This window comes from Lissotriton vulgaris, chromosome 10 (genome assembly GCF_964263255.1).
Source record: "Lissotriton vulgaris chromosome 10, aLisVul1.2, whole genome shotgun sequence".
NCBI classification, from domain to species: Eukaryota; Metazoa; Chordata; class Amphibia; order Caudata; family Salamandridae; genus Lissotriton; species Lissotriton vulgaris.
The window spans coordinates 844,089,215-844,108,411 of NC_141698.1; the positions used below are offsets into that span (position 1 = coordinate 844,089,215).

Sequence of the window (19,197 nt, forward strand, 5' to 3'; positions counted from 1 at the left end):
CACAGGAAAGGTGCCCAGTGCACATCAACACCATTCAAACAGAGCAACAGAGCGAAATAGTTAGAAGGAATGACCCCAGAAGACGTGTAGGGGAGACAGTGGCATCTTACACAGAGAAGACAGACTCGTCACTAGCCCCCATACAGCATTCACTACATATAGCAGCAAGCCCGCTAGAGCATATCTCCTCGGGCGCAAAAATTAACAGAGAACTGGGTGAAAGGCCCATCTCCACTCCTCTATCAAAATACGAAAAGAGTCACTAAAATGCGCATTGAGGCCACAGCCCTCTGTCACACTGTAGGCCCTGGGTTTCTCCTCTTCAAATTATAAAGCTATGTTCCACCTCAGCCAAATTGATTCCTTCCTGTGCATAGATGATGTGGATTGTTAGTACAAAGGAGGAATCGAGCCTCACTTATTACTGAAGGGAAGGCCAGTGGCTGAGAAACTTATCATGGCTCCCTAAGTGTGGAAGGTCAGGTCTTCAAAGCCCTCTTGCTTCAGCTTTCTCAATTAGTGGCTCTTTTATTGTCTTGGCTTAACCATGCTGAAGAGCCCAGCCTGGGGTAGGCCGCTTCTAATTAAGAGGTGAGTATTCTTGTCACGAGCTATGCAGGAGTCGAGAGCAAATGACTTCACCTCTGTGTGTTTGTCCATCTGCGTGTGCTCCCCCATAATCTGCTCCACATATGTCGAGTGGGTTCTCTGTCTTTCTCGGCCCAGTCCGAGGTCAATTGCAGACTGTGTGCAGTTCTCTTATGACAGAATAGACAGGGAGGAGGTCTTGCATACTCGCTGGCCTCCTCCAATGCAATAGCAAGCTGTGTACACTTCTGTGATTTCCTTATAGACACTGTTTTAAGGACACTAATTACACATGAATATTCTTGGCATAAACACTCTTAGCGCTGCCGATCATTTGGAGAATCAGAGTGTCCCTGGAAGCTGTTCGAACAGCGTAATAAAGACGTAAAAGGCCTACGACACAGAGCCATTGCTGGCTAGACATACAGGGCGGCAAATTCTACTAGGCCATTAACAGTTAACCACAGAACCACCTACTCCACAGGGTAATTGTTGGCCAACCACACAGAGCTCGTGTAAGTCAACTTAACGAACTGTCAGCCATGGCTAATGAATAGTGCTGACCACCAGGCAAACATGTTTTACGCCACAACCATGGGTCATTGTCCAGAAACCACATAGGGTCACTGATTTATGTGATGAGCAGCCTTGCAAAATCCTCGCCAGGGAAAGTTGCGGGCAAGTTCATGGATGAGTAGTTAGAGCGGTGTGTGCATAGAGCGTGGTGCATGAGGGTTGGAGCTATGCTCTGATCGTGTTGCGGTGGACTGGTTGCAGAATCTAAACAGTCTGGTGTACTAGAGGAGGAGTTATTGTCATATACATGATCCTATGATAAGCATGAAAGGTGATTAGAGAGACAAATGTGTGGAAGGGGCTATCCTGTGAGGGAATGTTGGGTGTGACAAACTCCTCTTGTGACACAGATGTTCAGAGGCAGTAGGCTGACTCGCAGCCGTGAATGGTAAGGGCCTCTGTTACGTAGGCCTCAGACAACATGCAAACCTGCTGTCGCCCACCATGGCGGGCTGTTGCTGAACTTCATTTGCAGGTTGTTGTTGCCAACTGTAGAGTGGTGTTGTACAACAACCATACACCATTGTCGACTAACACAAATCACTATCGGTGTTCACCACTCTAAGGAATGGTGTATTAAAGCTGGATGCCCAAACTCTGGTCTTAGCAAGGTGAGACTGGGGTATGGCTGCCGGAATGATTACTAGCTAGACCAACTTACTCACGGAGTAGTTTGGGGCTTTTTGCTTTCTCAGCTGTGCCTATCCAGTGGTGGGAGGGTGCACGTATGTCGGGTGCCTCCGTCATATGTTGTCCTTCCCATGGGTAAAAGTAGGAAGCTAAGCGCAAGGGAGATGCCTCGCTAGCCATACATGCCCTGCCCTTGCCCACACTGCTAGGTGGTGAAGGTCGGCCCGGCCTGGAAGTCACTCTAGAAAGTTCAGCTCCGAGAGGGGAAGGCAGAAACAGAGCAGAGCAGGCACGGGCCAAAGAGCCGACTCAGGGGGAATACAGGAAGCTCAACGCTTCCTGTGCTGAAAAGCTTATTAGTGGAAAAGGAAAAAGCAATTATTGGTGCGCGTGAGAGCTGTGATTCATTGTTGTTTACCCCTGGAATTAAAGGGGGTGACAGAGCCCCCCGCGGTGCGTGTCCACAGGCCCAGATCGCTCTGTGCAGACCCGAGCAGGCGCATCCGCGCTGGGCTTGTTTCTGACTCAGTCATGGGCCCGGGTCATGGTTTCCTGCTGTGAACCTCGATATCTTGCGCGTGCGGGTCCGTGTCTTGCTGGACGCCTAAGCTTCTAGTCTGGCTCTTTGTTTCTTTGGGGTGTTTGAGAGGGAGCTGTCTTTTTATGGGGGTAGGGGGTAGTTGCTAGAAGTGCCCAGGGATTCTTGAGAGTCGGGATCACGGACAGGGGAGCACAGAGGCACAACAACAGGATCACAGACAGGGGAGCACAAAGGCACAAAAACCGGAACACGGACAGGGGAGCACAGAGGCACAACAACCGGAACACGGACAGGGGGGCACAGAGGCACAACAACCGGAACACGGACAGGGGGGCACAGAGGCACAAAGGGGCACAATCAGGGGCAGAAGAAAACTTACCTAGAGTGGCAGCGAGGCTGTTCCGGGCCGGGCAACTACAAAAAAAATGGCAGCCGCAAAACTCCGCAAATTTCGGATTCGGGGGCGTGTTTTGGCGTTCTGAGTGACGGGTGACGTCACAGTCGAAAGAACGCAAAAAAACACGCCCCCGAATCCGAAAGAGACAGGACTTTATTGGAGTGACGCATGTCTCCTCCAATGGCTGGCCTCCGTTTAGGAAGCCAGCCAATGGAGGAGAGAGGAGGATAGAGGCGGTTCAAGCCCCCATACTCCAAATCATTAAATCTCCTCCCGGAGACGGCGCAAGTGCAGCCTTTCGGTCCTCGACCTAAAAACACTTTTCATTGGCATCGCGGTCGCCTGAGGAATTCCAGGTACAAAGGTAATATGCCTACTATCGGTTGCACTACTCCAGATAGGGCTCTAATAAAACTTAACAGTGTTTGCAATCGCTGGTGCTGGGAATTATTTGCATGGGGATAGATATATTGTACCCTATATGTGTAAAGGCTTAGGAGAGTCTTCTTGGCCTTCCTTGTGAAAGCGGAAGGGAATCAGCAAGCAGTTAGTCTATGATAAACTGCACGGAATGCAGGCCGGATTTGCAGAGGAGAGTGCACAGTAGCACATGCTGGATAATAAAAACGTGACTTATTCTGGTAGTCTGGCTAAAGAGGATGACTTTCCCTATCAGGGGACACCTGAGATATACTTAGAGTATGGCCTCATGAAGTTTGGTTTCAGATTGATGGGAGCAGCTCTCCCTTCCCTCTTTCTCAGTGCACAGAAAGAGAAAGACCTTGGATGCAGGGTGCTTTATTGCTTCCTATTTTGAAAGTTACTACCAGCAACTATTGTCATTCCACTGGAAAGCTTGGCTCACATATCTAGTGTTGTCTCCCTGGGCAGATTGTGTAATGCCACCTTACATAATGTGGCAATCAATGTTTACTGCCTTATTCTGCCCAATATTTATTTGTTGTGATGCCTACCTTTGATCTGGGACTTCCCTTACCAGGGCTTCTTGTCGTTTTACTATGCTCTGAGAGAGCTAATCTGGCAAGAAACTGAGTTCCATCCTCTGTGGATGGAAGTAGAACTGCACCATACCAGAGATAGTCCTTTGAGGACTTGCTGGCCTTGAGTTGTGGAAGAAGGTGTGGTAGATGGAGCGAAAGTGGGTAAGGCTCCCTCCTCCATCGGTCGCCTTGGGGGGGTCATATGTAAGCGACACACATTTACACTCCGTTTTGGTTGTGGAGATTATGCAAACAAGCCCTGGCAAAGCCCGTAGGTTTTGCCTATGCAGGTGCTATTGTCTTTGCCAATATATATTAGCCTTGTTCTACATCAGCGTGGCTGCTGTTTATGCCACTAACTTTTAGACATGCTAAAGGAGAGTGGCATGGAGTGCCGTATTCTGGAGTGGCATGGAGTGGCAGAGAGAGTTGTGGAGTGGTATGGAGTGTCCTGGAGTGGTGTACACTGTAGAGTGATGTCGAGTAGAGCTGAGTGGCAATCAGTGGCATAGAGTGGATGGGCGTAGAGTGTTGTAGAATTGAGTGGCGTAGAGTGTCAAAGTGGAGTTGAGTGTTGTAGAGTGGAGTGGCATAGAGCTACATAGATTAGAGTGGTTTAGAGCAGAGGGGAGTGACGTAGAGTGTATTGCATGAAGTTGCATGGAGCAGAGTGGAGTGGCGAAGAGGATGTTGCGTATAGTTGAGTAGATTATTGTAGAGTGGAATTGCATAGAGTGGAGTGTCGCAGAGTGGAGTGGTAAAAAGTGACGTAGTTCAGTAGAGTGGAGTACTGTGTCGTACAATACAGTAAAGTAAAGTGGCATGGAGTGCTATAGAGGGAGTGCGTAGAGTGCCGTATTGTGGAGTAGTGTTGTAGCGTTGCATAGAGTGGAGCAGAGTGTTGTGGAGTCGAGTTTAATGGAGTAGAGTGAAGTATTGTGGAATGTAGTGTCATAGAGTGGCGTTTTGTATAGTGGAGTAGAGTGGCCTAGAGTGAAGTTACGTAAAGTACAGTGGGGGTGCAGAGTAGATCGGAGTAGAGTGCACTGGTTTTGAGTAAAGTGGTTTAGAGTGTGGGGGGACATAGAGTAAAGTGCAGTGACGTAGTGTCGAGCATTGTGGAGTAGAGTGGCGAAGAGGGTAGCAGTGCAGTGTAGAGTGGAGTGGCATAGAGTTGCGTGGCATTCTGTGAGCTCACTCCACATTTGGGAGGGTATCTTAAGCCATGTCAGTAGGAACTGTCCTGGGTCTGGCCCCTCCTCCTTCTCTAGAAATCCAATGAAGCGGAGGTTGTTCCTGCGCGCCCTGTTTTCTGCGTCATCCACCCTCCATGTCACCTCTTTCATTGCAGCCGACAACCCTGTGACTTCCTTCCGCATAGTGTGGGACACATCCTCCACTTCTGAAATCCGATTTTCTGCTAGAGTCAATCTCTCCGAGACCTTGCGCAAGTCCTGGCGCAGCAGTGACACCTCTGAGCACACCTCGGCCATCTTTCCCTTCAGATCGTCTCTGGAGGCCTGCATCACTTGTAGTATGGCTGTATTGTCTGGCCCGGGTGTGTCTTCTCCATCTGCTCCAGTAGTTGTAGGTATCTATGCCCCTGTTTTGTCGGTTTGGTGTCTTTATCTTTCACCATCGCATTAGCTGCTGGCCAGGTCTTTGCCCAGACACTATGTGCTTTTTTAGCGAATCTTTTCTGCGGGGATCGGCACTTGACTCTTGCTTGCTTCACTTCAGAGTGGGGAAGCTGCTGCCTCTTTGCACTATTCTTCTGCCTTTTCTTCTCTAGGTTACGTCCTTCCCTCACTGCCCGAGGGAGGTTTTGTTTCATGCTTTCTCTCAACCGTGGCCTGGTCCCAACCCTCTCTGTGCATTGCAGCGGTGACCCTCAGGTAGCTCTATGGCCTTGCCTGTAGCTGTCTATCTGAGGCACCCCTCGGGAACTCCCACGTGGCTCTGGAGTCCCCTCTCAGTTTCCCTGAAGGGGGCTCTCAGTCCCTTCTTTTTTGGGGGGTTCAAGGAGAGGGGGAGTGGTCGAGATGGATGCCTGATAAACACCACCAATCCTTGGGGGATTAATTTATGTCCAGTCATCCTCCTCACTTGAATTTCCCCCTTGTTAGCTTTCCCCCTCTTCCCCCTCGCAGGGTTCAGTGGCCGTCCTTGCCGGATGCTTTGCTACAGCCAATGGCCTCCCGCCGCCTTGTTGCCTCTCCTCGGTGGCCCGAGGCACATCTCCTTTATGGGCACTCAATCAGTGCCTCCCTCTGCTGGTCTCATTTGCCGTGACTCACCGTGGCTCTCGGGACTGCCTCAGTCGAGAACACTCTCAGTTCTCGGGCCCCCGCACCTCAGCCGGCCTCTGTAGACCTGGGGACTGGCTGCTCAGAGTCCCCGCTCTCAGTTTCTGCGGTCCACCGTCTTCATAGGCAGCCGCGTTTCTCTTCTTCCGGCCCTTTAATAAATGCTATTCCTTCCCTGGCTTGTTGAATTCCCTCTGTCTCTGAGGGGGCTCCCACACCGTCTCGTCACCTCACTCTGGGTTCAATAGGGTTTCTCTCTTCTTCCAGTCTCCCTCAGTCGGCCACCTTCTGCGCAGGCCGCACTTTGCCAATCCCGCCAGGGTTCTGGGGACAGTCACCGTCGAGTGCACTGCACTCATTTCGGTGCCAAGGGTACCTTCAGCTCTGCTGCTTCCCCGCCAACATCTAAAGTCCGGGGAGCAGGTGGTCACTTCATAACAGTTCTCTAATCCTCTCCGTCTCAGCAGCCGGATTCAGCACCCGTGTCTCACCGCCATCTTGGGCCACTATGCTTGTTTTCAGTAGCCTTTGGAGGCTTTCTTGTAGCGAAACTTCCTTCTCGACCCTTCTAGTGCAGCCTTTGTGGGTCGGGGGACATTCAGCTCCCGTCTGGGTTGTTTGATGGCTTCATGAAGGCAGGATTATTTACAGGATTAGCTCGGGCTAACGGAGCTGACGGACAACGAGGCTACTCGGCCATGTTCCTGGTCCCGCCCCTCAAGCTTTTCTTTTTAAGCATTTTATAGAGACACAATCCAACCATTTAAGATTTGCAATACACCTGTTTACCCCCATATGAGGTTGATGGTAAGCAATCTTTTTCTCTGGAGAACTGTTCAATTTTCTTTCCTTTGACTAGCCCCAAATCATTATTTATGCCACAACTTGCTGACTTGATAATTTGCAATTTGTGTTAGTGTGATAACCTGCCAACACGCTCTACCTTAGAGTTCGTAAAGTATTTTACAAAAAGTGTTCAATGCAATATTGTTGCTAATTTTAAGAAGATTCAAAAGCACATGCTGTCTCTTTGCTTTTTATATAGAATTGGTCTACAAGGTGATGTGTTGGATCCAAGGGCCAAAAGCTTTCTTTATATCCTTGACATCCTTACCAGGTACAGCATGTCCTTCCTATATATTTTTGCCAATTGTTTGAAAGATTTTTGTTTTGCCCTGTCATTGTATGTGAATTATTCAATAAAAAAAATGTGATCCTTCAACTTTTCCAGCCTTTCCAGTTTCCACTTCCAAATTCTCTATAGCTTTTAGTGGTCAAAATATGAATTTAACAATATTCATTGTCAAATGATGCATCTTTTTCAGCCCTGTAATGCACTTCTGTATTTGTTTTTACCACTTGTATTGAAATTGGAATGCACAACCACATCATTCTCTGTAGATGCCTGGAATGCACATCAACATCACTCTTTGAATCTCAGTTTACTCTCTGTGGCGGATTTTGCTGGTTTGTTTCCTGCGCATGTGCAAGGAGGAGGAGGAGTCGCGTTAGTGGTTCACGGATCACAGCAGCTCGTTAGCAGTCCCGGGAGTACCATGAGCCGCGGTAGACGCGGCAGTCGCGGAAAAAAATGCGGTTAAGTGCAGAAGAAAGCCTCGAAGCCACAACAGTATAATGACAAAGCGGAGAGAGAGAAAAAAAAAACCAGACTGACTTTCGATCTGCCGATCCGCCGCGACGCTGAGACGTGACGCTGATACGCCGTGCCGGAAGAAGAGCGAGTGATCAGCGGCGGCAAAACAGCAAAGGAGCAGCGGCTGTGAACGGCACCAGTGTTGGTCAAGGCTCTGGGCTCTCACATTACCGCCTCACTGCCTGGGGTTTCACTATATTGCCGTGCCACGTAAACCTCTGCACGCCCCTATAACCCCTGCATGCCTCGCAAGCTCTGCAAGCTCTGCATAGCCGGCGACTATCGATAAACATTACCTCCCTCAACGATCTCCACGATCCTGCGGCTGCAAGATGTGACCCTGCCCTGCCCGGACCTGCGGGAGCACGGGAATACGGGTCTACAGACCCTCGGCTCTTGGCCCGCCGACCCCACGGAGCAAAGACGTTCGAGTGCGAGGTGAGAGCCGCAAGGCCAGCGGCATTCAATCGGACTGCAATCAGCAAGCAGTTCCTTGTGCCCCCGGTGACAGGGGGGGGCCTTGCAAGTTTTCAAGTTGCCAAGATGCTAAGCTGCCAAGCCGCCGAGAGTCCGCTGAGGCTGCTGAAAGATTTACTGGAGCCTCTTCGGTGTCCTGGTGTCCCGGAGCTGTACTAAGCCAGATCACAGAGCCATAAGGAGAGGTGAGTCCTGGGTCTTGGGACCGCGAGCGCGGCTGCCGTTAGAGGCGGCTGCCAAGTAAGAGCCGAAGGGCGGTGAGTCAGACAGGGCTGACTAGGTCAGACTCTGCCCGAGACCCGCCCTTGTTCGCTCTGCTCGCCCGCATTTCGTTTCGCCTCTGCGGTTTGCCAGCGCTACCTCTGCTAGAAGGGCTGGAAGGGCCTGGTCTCTCACAAAAGCTTCTTTACAAAAGCTTCTTTTTAAAGCCCCCGAGCACCAGAGTAACAGAAAAACCACAGAAAATCACTAGCAACCACCAAAAATCACCGGAAATTTCTAAAACCGGCGGGCAGTAACAAGATTTCAAACTCATTAATCACCTCTTCTACACCTTCAATAACTCGAAGTGACACCCGCTCCCTCTTTTCTCAGTAACGATGCGCACTAGGAGCAGCCTTCAACTACAAAATTCTCACCGTCCCCATAAGTCCGCCAAGCACCAGAAGTCTAAGCTGCTATATCCACAAGAGGCAGGACGGGGCCTTCAATTTCCTTCCCGCCAATTGCACCTTGAGCGAACAGAAGAGGTGGATGAGAGCCCCTCAAAGCCCTCACCGGGGCCTCTGAAGGGTGATAAAATGCCAATTACTCATACGCAACCTGCTTGTTCTCAAAATCTCCCAAAAATAAAAATAAAAAATATTAGCTCTGTCGATATTAGAGAGCACTTTTTTCGGATTAGCAAACTAAATCAATCTTTTCTTCACTCCCTTGGTGACACGAATGCAGCATCCTCCCAACAATCAACAATCTCATCAGCCACCCCTAACCTGATCTCGCTCCATCTCAAAATAGTTATTCAATGCAAAACCCCAATCATTCCCACTGCTTCTGAGCTGGAAATATCAACATTAAGATGCTCTGACCCTGATCCAACATTATCTCTGCCCCCTCAGAGTTCCAACCCCCCAGCTAAGCATCACCAAATCACCCGAAAATCTTCGCCCCTTGGCAGCGCCAGCTCTCTTTGCTCTGCCGCCCACTGAGAGCCGAGCCAGCGTCTCAGAGCCTGAGAAAGAACGTCCAACTCCAGAACTAGAAAATGGAAACTGTAAACATAATGACCAAAGAGTGGCACGTGGTAATGATGACTCTATAATCTGGGTCTCATCAACTAACCCTATAACCAGGGCCTTAAGAATTTCACCATTGAAACTCGGACTAGAGCGTGAAGACGCAACAAGCCCACTGAAGGGCCTTTTGAACGCCTCTCCACAAACACACAGTTTAGATCTCCCGTCACAAACCTCTACTCCGTTTCTTAGTGAGGTACCAGACTTTGCCTTTCTAAGAAACAATGTTCTGCCCGAGGGGGTCCACACAACGAGCTCACTAAAAGTGCCATCAGTAACTAGCAGCGGCCGCAACGCCGCCACCAAACACTGTAGTTTCCCCTTAAGCCCTAACAAAAACAATTCAAAGTAACAAATTAACACATTCATGAACTCACCCCTGGACCATAATTATCCCATTGGAAAAAATCTATACGCAATGGATCCTGGGTACGAGGTCTCCCAATCCAATCCAGGAATGCTCAAAATTGAAGGACTTCTGGCAGCTACCAATAGAGCCCTGAGCGTAATGAACAGTGTTGCTCACATGCACGCCGATAAACTCGATACCCAGATATCCATTTTACAATTAGTCGCCGACTCTATAATGGAAATAGATTCAAAATTAGATCAACCAAACTCGCTAATATGAAGAGCGCAAAAAAACGTGGCCCACAATCATGCCCTTGACGCGAATCCGAGCATGGAACCAACTGCAAATGCAACTGCTTACTTAAATCATGTTCAAAGTAGCTGCATATGCGAGCCTCTATTAAAAAAAACTTGAAACTTTACCCGAAAATATGTCCACACTAATAGAAGACCTGAGGCTAAAGACCCAACCCAGATCATAGAGTCTTAGTACTCTCTCCATTCAACTCCGTTGTCCGGATACCCTTAGACTACCAGAACCTATCTCCAATGACCAAAACTGTCTCAGTAACAATAGCATCGGTTCAAAATTGGAACAGCTTCCGCTTAAAGCTGCATTTAATAATCATCTTGAACAGCCCTCCCAAGTACCTCCGGACTCTGTTACCAATCCCCCTCCACAAACATTGAACGTTGCAAAAACAACTACGCAACCCAAGATTGAAGTATGTCCATCTACTTCACCAAGCCATCGCATTCCTATAAGCAAGATCAATCAAGATCCACAGGCAGGAATCTTCCTATCCAGAAAGAACAAGAAGAAACTGAAGAAACTAAACAAAGCAAAGAAAAATGGTAATGCGCTAACACAATGGCTCAGAACAAACACTGGCGAATCATCCACTGACCTGACTAATCAGGCCGAAAAACCAGCTGCACCCCAAAAAGACAAAACTGAAAACCAGGAAACCCCATCAACTTATGCGCAGCAATTAGTAGACTACAAGTCTCCCGGCAATCGCCTGAAGCAATCTGAAAATTCCATTAAACCTTCTGATAAAAGTTCTCTTCTCACAGTTATTGAAACACACAATCTTGCTCCCCACGAGTCAAATCTAAAAGCAAGAATAACCATTGAGGAAATCTCATTGCCACGATCAGAAGAGGAAGAGAATCGCCATACAGCAAGCATAGGCGCGGTTAGTATTGGTAATAAGACGTCCTCCCCCCGAGAACCTCTAAAGGGAAGAGATCCATTAAGAGGGGCCTGCCCGCGAATTACAAAATCAAGCACACAAAACAACCTGGAGCTCCCGGGCAACGACCCCGCGGTACCCAGTATTAATCAGGCTCCATCGCAACAAGTCCCCTGTCCTGCACAACAACAGCATAGAAAAATACTGCTATATCCGGAGTAAGAATCCCAGGGACAATGGGACATTTTAAATAGGGGTAATATCCTAAAGTTATGCTCGAACCTGCCAGGCTTGGAAAGCGTGAACTCTATGGACATTGAGACAGTGGCCTTTATAGACCCCGCTCTGGGACAAAGAAACGAGTCTACATTGGTAACCTTCTTCAATCCAGAAAGGGGGGAAACACTGATGAAGAACACCAAACAACTGAACGAATGGGGCATTCAAGCTAGCCCCTATATTTTTGCCAATTGCCCGTCTTTTAAAAAAAATCTCACCTGACATTACAATGACCACTAAAATCAGACAAGATTTAAAACAAGAAAAGCACTTAACACAGCCACCCCTGATGTTGCGGGGCCTACGACAAAAGCCAAATACAGCTTTATGGATTGGGAATACACTTCAAGTAAATGCCTCTTTATCTGGAGGTTCTCGCAAATGCATAATAAAACCGCACAAATCTCAAGATTGGTCTTGGCTTTCCCAGGCGTTAGCGTAGTGTGCCGCCTCCTACCCATGATGACAACCCCTCTCACGAGAAAGTTCATCACTTAAACACACGCTCCGGGAACACCCGGGGTCCAACTAAGGAGAAAATAGAACGCTTAACTTCGGGCCTGCAGAAGACTCACGATGAGAAGGTTCACCTTTTTAGGTCTCGCGCCTGCGATGCATATGGCGAAGCCATATGCCATCGCGCAGGCGCGATACTATTGTTGCCGGGTCTGCTTCCCAGGAGACAGGAGATGTCACGCGCACGCTCTGGAAAGCAATCGGCGCAGGCCGCGCGTGCGCTTTTCCCAATCTCCTGTCTCTCTGGGAAGCACACAAGCAAGCCCAGCAAGCCCCGCCAAGGTAACTTTGAAATAATCTGACCGGCGATATTATGGAGACCAGCATCCGTCGGGGGACGCGCCGACCTCCGCCACCCATCGGGAAAACAATTTACATAAACCAATAAACTTTGGGCCATACTTACTAAATTGCATTTAGTTATCGTATAGTCGACTCCAAGTGCGGGACAAAACTGGCCTAGTGATATCAGCGAAACAGGAACTGGGCGTGCTCCAACACTGCTCACCCCCATCCCTATGCATACCCCGCACCCCGTTCGCACCAACCGCCTCATCCCCGCGTGAAGCCTGCCCGCATGCCCTGCAGTTCGGAGTCTGGCACCTTACTTCAGGGCTCCCCCGCCCTTTCCACTACTGCCAACTCGCCCGCTCCAATGGCAGCCGTTCCGAACGCCCCCCCATCTCCTGCGCTGTCCTCCTCCCGCACCAGCATAGGCTTCCCCCCTCTAGTTACGCCACACCCTCTGCCCCTGCGCTCCCCCTCCCGTATCTGCAACTCTCCACGAGCGTCTAGCCATTCGTCAGCCCCCCCCCTCTCGTTGCCCCCCGCCACAGGATGCGCACCTCTCCACCCATCTCCTGCCCGCACTCCGGCATATTGCTGCGCATCTAGTGGTGTGCCGTGTAACACCTCCCCGACCATCCCACGCAATGAAGCGCTTCATACTATTCCCTATAACGCTCAGCCATGTGCAGAAGCATTACCTAAGGCAGGCTCAGGCTAGGTGGCTCATTGCCGTTCTCATTTGACGGATAGTATGGAAGGGTAGGATGAGCGGGAGTGAAGATCTTTGCTCAAAGCACGAGAAAAGAGGGGGGGGGGGGTTCGACACCATGCTTTCTCCTGACTTTTTCTAATGTTGTCTTCCTTGGCGCCCGTCTGCAGAGACGTCCTCATCCAAAAACGCCACAAGCCACACTATTAACCTCATTTGTGAAGCACTCACACCTTTGGGTAAAGTCTGCGCTATATAAAACGCGCCAATTGCATAAATAAAATTGCGCGTCCCTTCGCCCTAAACTCAGCCCTTCCCCTTTTTTTTTTTTTGCACACACCTCGTGCTCCTGACCCCCCCCCCCCCTCATCTCCTTTTGCCTCCAGTGAGCCTCCAGCGGTCTTGGAAAAGTCTCCTTTAACGGCCTCCCCTTGAGCTTAACCCTCTTGCGCCCCCCCATGCGACCCTTGCCTAGGCAACCTTTCGACTTGTTTCCCTGATGCAGAGCTTTCCAAGCTCTGTGTCTCGACACGTTACTGTGTCGCCTGCACATGGTGGGTGTGTCGCGGAATGACGCTGGTACAGCGCAGTTCGTAGGGCAGGCAGATGTACATGCAGAAAGGAAAGGGAGACCTTTAGCCGAGCACCAGCAGGACGCACCCCACTTTGAGCTCTCTGTAAGAGTGATGCATCGCCTCGATTGCCTGTGTGCGTGGGGTGGGGGGGGCCGGGGCGTGGGGTGGGGTGGGCGGGGGGGGGGAGGTGGGACGGAGATGCAGATGCAACACACAGCTCTTTAGGCACCTGTATGGATAATACAGCCCCGTGAGGACGTGTAAGGACAGACCTGTAAGAGGAATGCAGCGTGTGCTTATAAGAACCTGGGAAGCGTCGAAGGTCTCTGTAGATCACCGCTTGTGATAGTGACCAGTGTCTAACTCGCTGAGCCATTCCTCCCCTCTTGTTCATACTGAGTCTGGCATGCGCCTCTCAGACGCAACATACTGAACACAGCCGGCTCAGCCTGTGCTCGTCTTGTGTGTGATCTGTTGTGTTCCTCTTGCGTGTGAGACATGAAATGTAGCCCCGCCTTTGCTGCTCTGAGGTGTGAGATATTACAGTGACTCAGCTTGCGCTCTGCTCCTATCAAGTGCAAGTTAATAAACACAACCCATCTTATACTCATCTCGGGTGTTTGACTGTTGACAGAGACTACCCTATCCCCTCTCACAGGACACGCTCACCTCCCCGCCCCCTATGGTGCCTCAGACAGCCTACTGTGATTCCGACCACCCAATGCCCCAGCCCAGCCTTCAGGCGCCCTGGGCGTGCACTGCCGTCCCCAGTCCTAACGCCTCAGACTGCACTGTTGATTATTTGAACTTACTCTGGTTTATTTACATCAGTCCCGGAAATGTGGCTGCAGGTGCGTGCTGTGTGCACACTACTGTTTTGAGCCAGCACTGGCGCTGCCCATGGTCCCCTTCGTGCTCTCTTTGGAGGCAGATCGAAGCACCCTCTGCAGCTGCTCCTCAAACTCTGTCTTTCTCGGTCTCCCTCGCAGGTGCCCTTATCTGTCCCCAGCTGTAGTGCACTCTTTCTGCTGCAGTCAGCCCGTGTACACTGCCATTCAAGTTTCAACCAGTCCTGGTACAGACTGTTACTTCTGGTGCGCTCTGTCCTCATCTGCTGTCAGCCCTTGTACACTCCTTTTAGCTGCAGTTATATATATATATATATATATATATATATATATATATATATATATATATATATATATATATATATATATATATATATATATATATATATATATATATATATATATATATATATATATATATATATTCACTGAAAAAACCATTGGTTATAGACCATATATAGTTAGGGATTAGCCTTTTCAAAACCTTATTTTACTCACACAAAACCATTGAAATTTCATATATAGTTAGTTGCACTAACTATATATCGCGCACCCGCAATCCACTGCTGATGATGTCACATATTACATCATTCATGACATGGTTAGTGACATCACTGATGACATCACTGATGACATCTCAAATGACATCACTGATGACATCTCAAATGACATCACTGATGACATCACTGATGACATCTCAAATGACATCACTGATGACATCACTGATGACAACATCCAGTGACTGTATGTTTCTGTAAAGTTAAAATATGTCTTACATATTGAAGAATGAGTGGATGTATAAGTGTCTGGAAGAAGGATTTAGTAGGTGCATGACTGACTGTATGAGAGAATGATTAAATGTGTCTTACTGAGTGCATGGGTTAGTGACTAAACTGTCTTAATTTGTGCATCATTATATCTGTTGTTCTACAAACTGCTGCATGTGTTGATCAGTAGCTATATGAGTAACTGTATGGGTTATTCATTGGTTGTCCAAGTATTTGTATGGGAAACTGAGTGTGTGTGTATGGGTGGCTGGGAGGTGTGTGACTCTGTACATAGATGTGTGAGTAGTTGATTCACTATATGTATGGGTTCTAAAGTGCATGTGGAAACAGCTGTATGGGCGGTTGACTGTGCATGAGTGTATTGGTGAGTGAATGGATATCTCAGTGCTACATGTCAAAGTAAGTACATATGTAAAACACAGTACATGTGAGAGTTGACATATATAAATAACTGTGCATAAGAGCCAGTGAATGTGTGAGTGGCTGTATGGATCATTGTGAACATGTATCAGGGATTGTATAAGAGAGTAAATATGTGTTAGTATATGTTTGAATAAGTAAGGTGTGTATAACTGTATAGTTGAGGAAATGGAGGTGTGATTGATTCTTTGCATAACTGACTAGGTGTGTGAGTAACTCCATGGATGAGTGACAGTCTGCGACTGTCTGTTTACACTGATTGTATCTAAGGTTATATTAGAGTCTGAAGAGGTTCATGGTATTATCACATGAATGATATCATCAGTGATGTGATCAGTAATGTCAAATGAGATGTTATCAGTGATTTTATCAGTGATGTCATTTGAGATGTCATCAGTGATGTCATCAGTGATGTCATTTGAGATGTCATCAGTGATGTCATTTGAGATGTCATCAGTGATGTCATCAGTGATGTCACTAACCATGTCATGAATGATGTAATATGTGACATCATCAGCAGTGGATTGCAGGTGCGCGATATATAGTTAGTGCAACTAACTATATATGAAATTTCAATGGTTTTGTGTGAGTAAAATAAGGTTTTGAAAAGGCTAATCCCTAACTATATATGGTCTATAACCAATGGTTTTTTCAGTGAATTTTCAAGGTTTTGTAAATGCAAATTCCTAACTATATATGGCCTAAAACCTATGGTTTTTTCTGTGAATTTCAATGGTTTTTTAATAGCAAATATCAAAAGCTGTTAAATGTCAAGTACGTGATAGGTAAAAACTTTTTCGTGTTTATGCACGCTGATGTGCTTTGAACGCTGCCCCCCCCTCCCCTCTTTTCTCTTAGTAGTACTCTCTCTTTGCAGATAGTGAAGGGTAGTTAACGCAGGCCTTTACCCCCGTTGTAATCCGTCGTGCCTGCTTGTCTCTCCATTTGATTGATTGTTATCCAAGCATTTACTGTTTTACAATTGATTCTCTTTGGTTCATTCTCTATTTACAAACAAGCACAAAGTCGCAATACTCTGTTTAGTCTTTGCAGATAGTGAAAAATCGTGAAAAATCGTGTCAAAAAATAAAAGTAATCGAGCAAAATCAGTAGGCCACTAATTGGATCTCTTTTTGACCTCGCTAAAATAGAAATATTAGGAACAGCCCTTCATGAGAAATACGAAAATAGTGAGATGAACTGAGCTCCACACCATGAGGGCTGCAAGACAGCTCGGCTCCGTCACCCACCCCGCCCAAAATAACGACAAACCCTATGCAAATATTAAAAATATATACAACACACCAGCAAAGTAACAGGGTAAAACATTTTATTAAATAACTATTTACATAACTATTTTATACTTTTTGTTGCCCGATCCGGCTAGCTCAATCGATCGAGCATGAAACTCATGCACTCTGATAGCAAGCGTTGCTACTGATGCTATGCAGACCAAAACTGGTTTTCAGTTTGTACATTTTTCTAGATTTTTCCATCCAAGGTTGGTTGAGTTTGTAGAACGATGGCTTCAGATTTTCAACATACGGTGTGGTGGCGCGGACTGGGAGGGGGCGCTTCGCTCCTGCCCCCTCCCCAAGTAAGATTTTCATACGTGAAAGTACGTTAATGGTTTTGGTCCCTGAGTTGCTTCGATGTCACTGCCATTCTCAAATGGCATAAGTTCTGGATGTTGGGTGCCATAGTTCAGAGTTCTGAGCAGCGCTTGTAACACTGTCTGAAGCTTATTTCCACCTACTGCAGCTTCACTATTCTCAAAGTAAGTGAGGGTCGTTTGTGGACCTGACTGCATTTGAAAACAATGTGATATGGTACCTCCCTAAACCGCTTGACGGAGGCCCCCGAGGGGCGGTGTGATGGCACGGACTCGGAGAAGACGCTTGGCTCCGACCCCCTCCCCAGGTCTTATAGCACTGGTGTAGCCTGAGATCGCCCCCGATATAGGCGGCCGGCTCCCGGGGTCCGGCGGAACTTTTTGCCTTTTGATGACTCTTCTATTCTGGACCTTGTCCCACAATCCGTTTGACCTGAAGACACGCTGTAGTGGGGCGCCCCTTTACCGTTTTAGTTGCCATTCCGCCCGCTTTTGCTACACTGTGCCTCTTCCGCCATTCAACTGTTTACCGCCCGCTCTTGCGACTACAGCGTCTCGCTCACCATGTAGTTGAGTTGCTCCCGCTCTTGCGATGCAACGATAAGCGACTGCCACAGGACTCTCAAAATGGCAGCCGGCTCTTCAGATTTGGGCGTGGTCCACTAAAATGGCCCTGGGACACCTTGGAACTCGGACGCTTGCCTGATAGGGCTTGGGTGCCATTCTCGAAAGCGTCCCCTCAGCCGTGAAGATTCTACAAAAGTCTTGGGGGCCCCCGACTCCCGCAGGCTTCTGGTGGGGAGCGGCTGCCATGTTTGCTCGTGGAATGGCCACGACGGAGCTACGAGATGGTGGTGCTCTCATGCTGACGCCAGCTTTAGTCTGAAACATCCAGAAACACTGTAGACTACCAATTCGATCAGTTCCGGTAGCGCCCCAACATGACCCGGTAGAGAAGAACTTGCCCTCCCCTCTTTGACTGATGGTTCTTGTTGCCTGTCCCCTCTGTTGTCATTTAACAGAACTTTTTGGACTGCTGAAAGGGGTTGTGTTCCGAACGCTGGTTGGTGGAGACATTTTGACTATATTCTTGACCTACGTTGTCGCGTAATGCGTTTTATGACACGCCGCGTTAGCGCACCCGGAAGTGATCCGGGGCGCGGCGCGCAGCGCGTAACGTAAGCATAACAGGTCATGTGACTTGTTAATAAAACTTTTTATTGGTTCATTTTACTTTTGGTTTCCTAATGATGGAAGGCTTGGTCATATGACCTAAAAATAACACTTTTCATTGGTTTAGAACATTTTTTTTTCCCAAACGATGAAAGCCCCACCTTGTTTCTGGATGTTTCAGACTGAAGCTGGCGTCAGCATGAAAGCACCACCATCTCGTGGCTCCGTCGTGGTCATTCCGCGAGCAATCATGGCAGCCGCTCCCCACCGGAAGCCTGCAGGAGTCGAGGGCCCCCAAGACTTTTGTAGAATCTTCACGGCTGAGGGGACGCTTTCGAGAATGGAGCCCAAGCCCTAGCAGGCAAGCGTCCGAGTTCCAAGGTGTCCCAGGGCCATTTTAGTGGACCAGGCCCAAATCCGAAGAGCCGTCCGCCATTTTAAGAATCCAATGGCAGCTGCCTATCGCTGTACCGCAAGAGTGGGCGCAACTCAACTACATGGTGAGCGAGACGCTGTAGCCGCAAGAGCGGGCGATAAACAGCTGAATGGAGGATGAGGCACAGTGTAGCAAAAGCGGGCGGAATGGCAACTGAAACGGTAAAGGGGCGCCCCAGTACAGCAGACGAGCATCCACCTGGGGAGGCCCGTTCATGCCGCCTCCCCCACGCCCCCCCCCGGGGCGCCCCACGCCGTTTTTCGGAGCAGCATTGTAGGATACCAAAACCAGTGCGGCAAGTTACTGGACATCACCTGGGTGCCATCCACATCTCAGCGCGTTCTGCTGCCTTGGGACTATTCGCACAACAGACCGCTACTGACGAGGCCTCCCCCCGCACCACCCGGGACGCCCCACGCTGTTTTTCTGAGCTGCATTGTAGGAAACCAAAAACCAGTGCGGCACCCAGGTAACATCACCTGGGTGCCGTCCAGAACTCAGCACGTTGTGCTGCCTTGGGACTATTCGCACAAAAGACAGC

General features: G+C 48.8%; 1 protein-coding gene across 4 annotated transcripts in view; it reads left to right on the top strand.

Annotated features, from left to right (window-relative positions):
* TRDMT1 (tRNA aspartic acid methyltransferase 1) overlaps positions 1–19,197 on the top strand; it is a 295,294-nt gene that overhangs the window by 125,416 nt on the left and 150,681 nt on the right. For all 4 annotated transcript variants that reach the window (XM_086941779.1, XM_086941780.1, XM_086941782.1 and 1 more), the window contains one exon: positions 7,085–7,156. In XM_086941779.1, the coding sequence (XP_086797905.1) occupies positions 7,085–7,156 (72 nt within the window). The remainder of the gene's footprint in view (positions 1–7,084; positions 7,157–19,197) is intronic.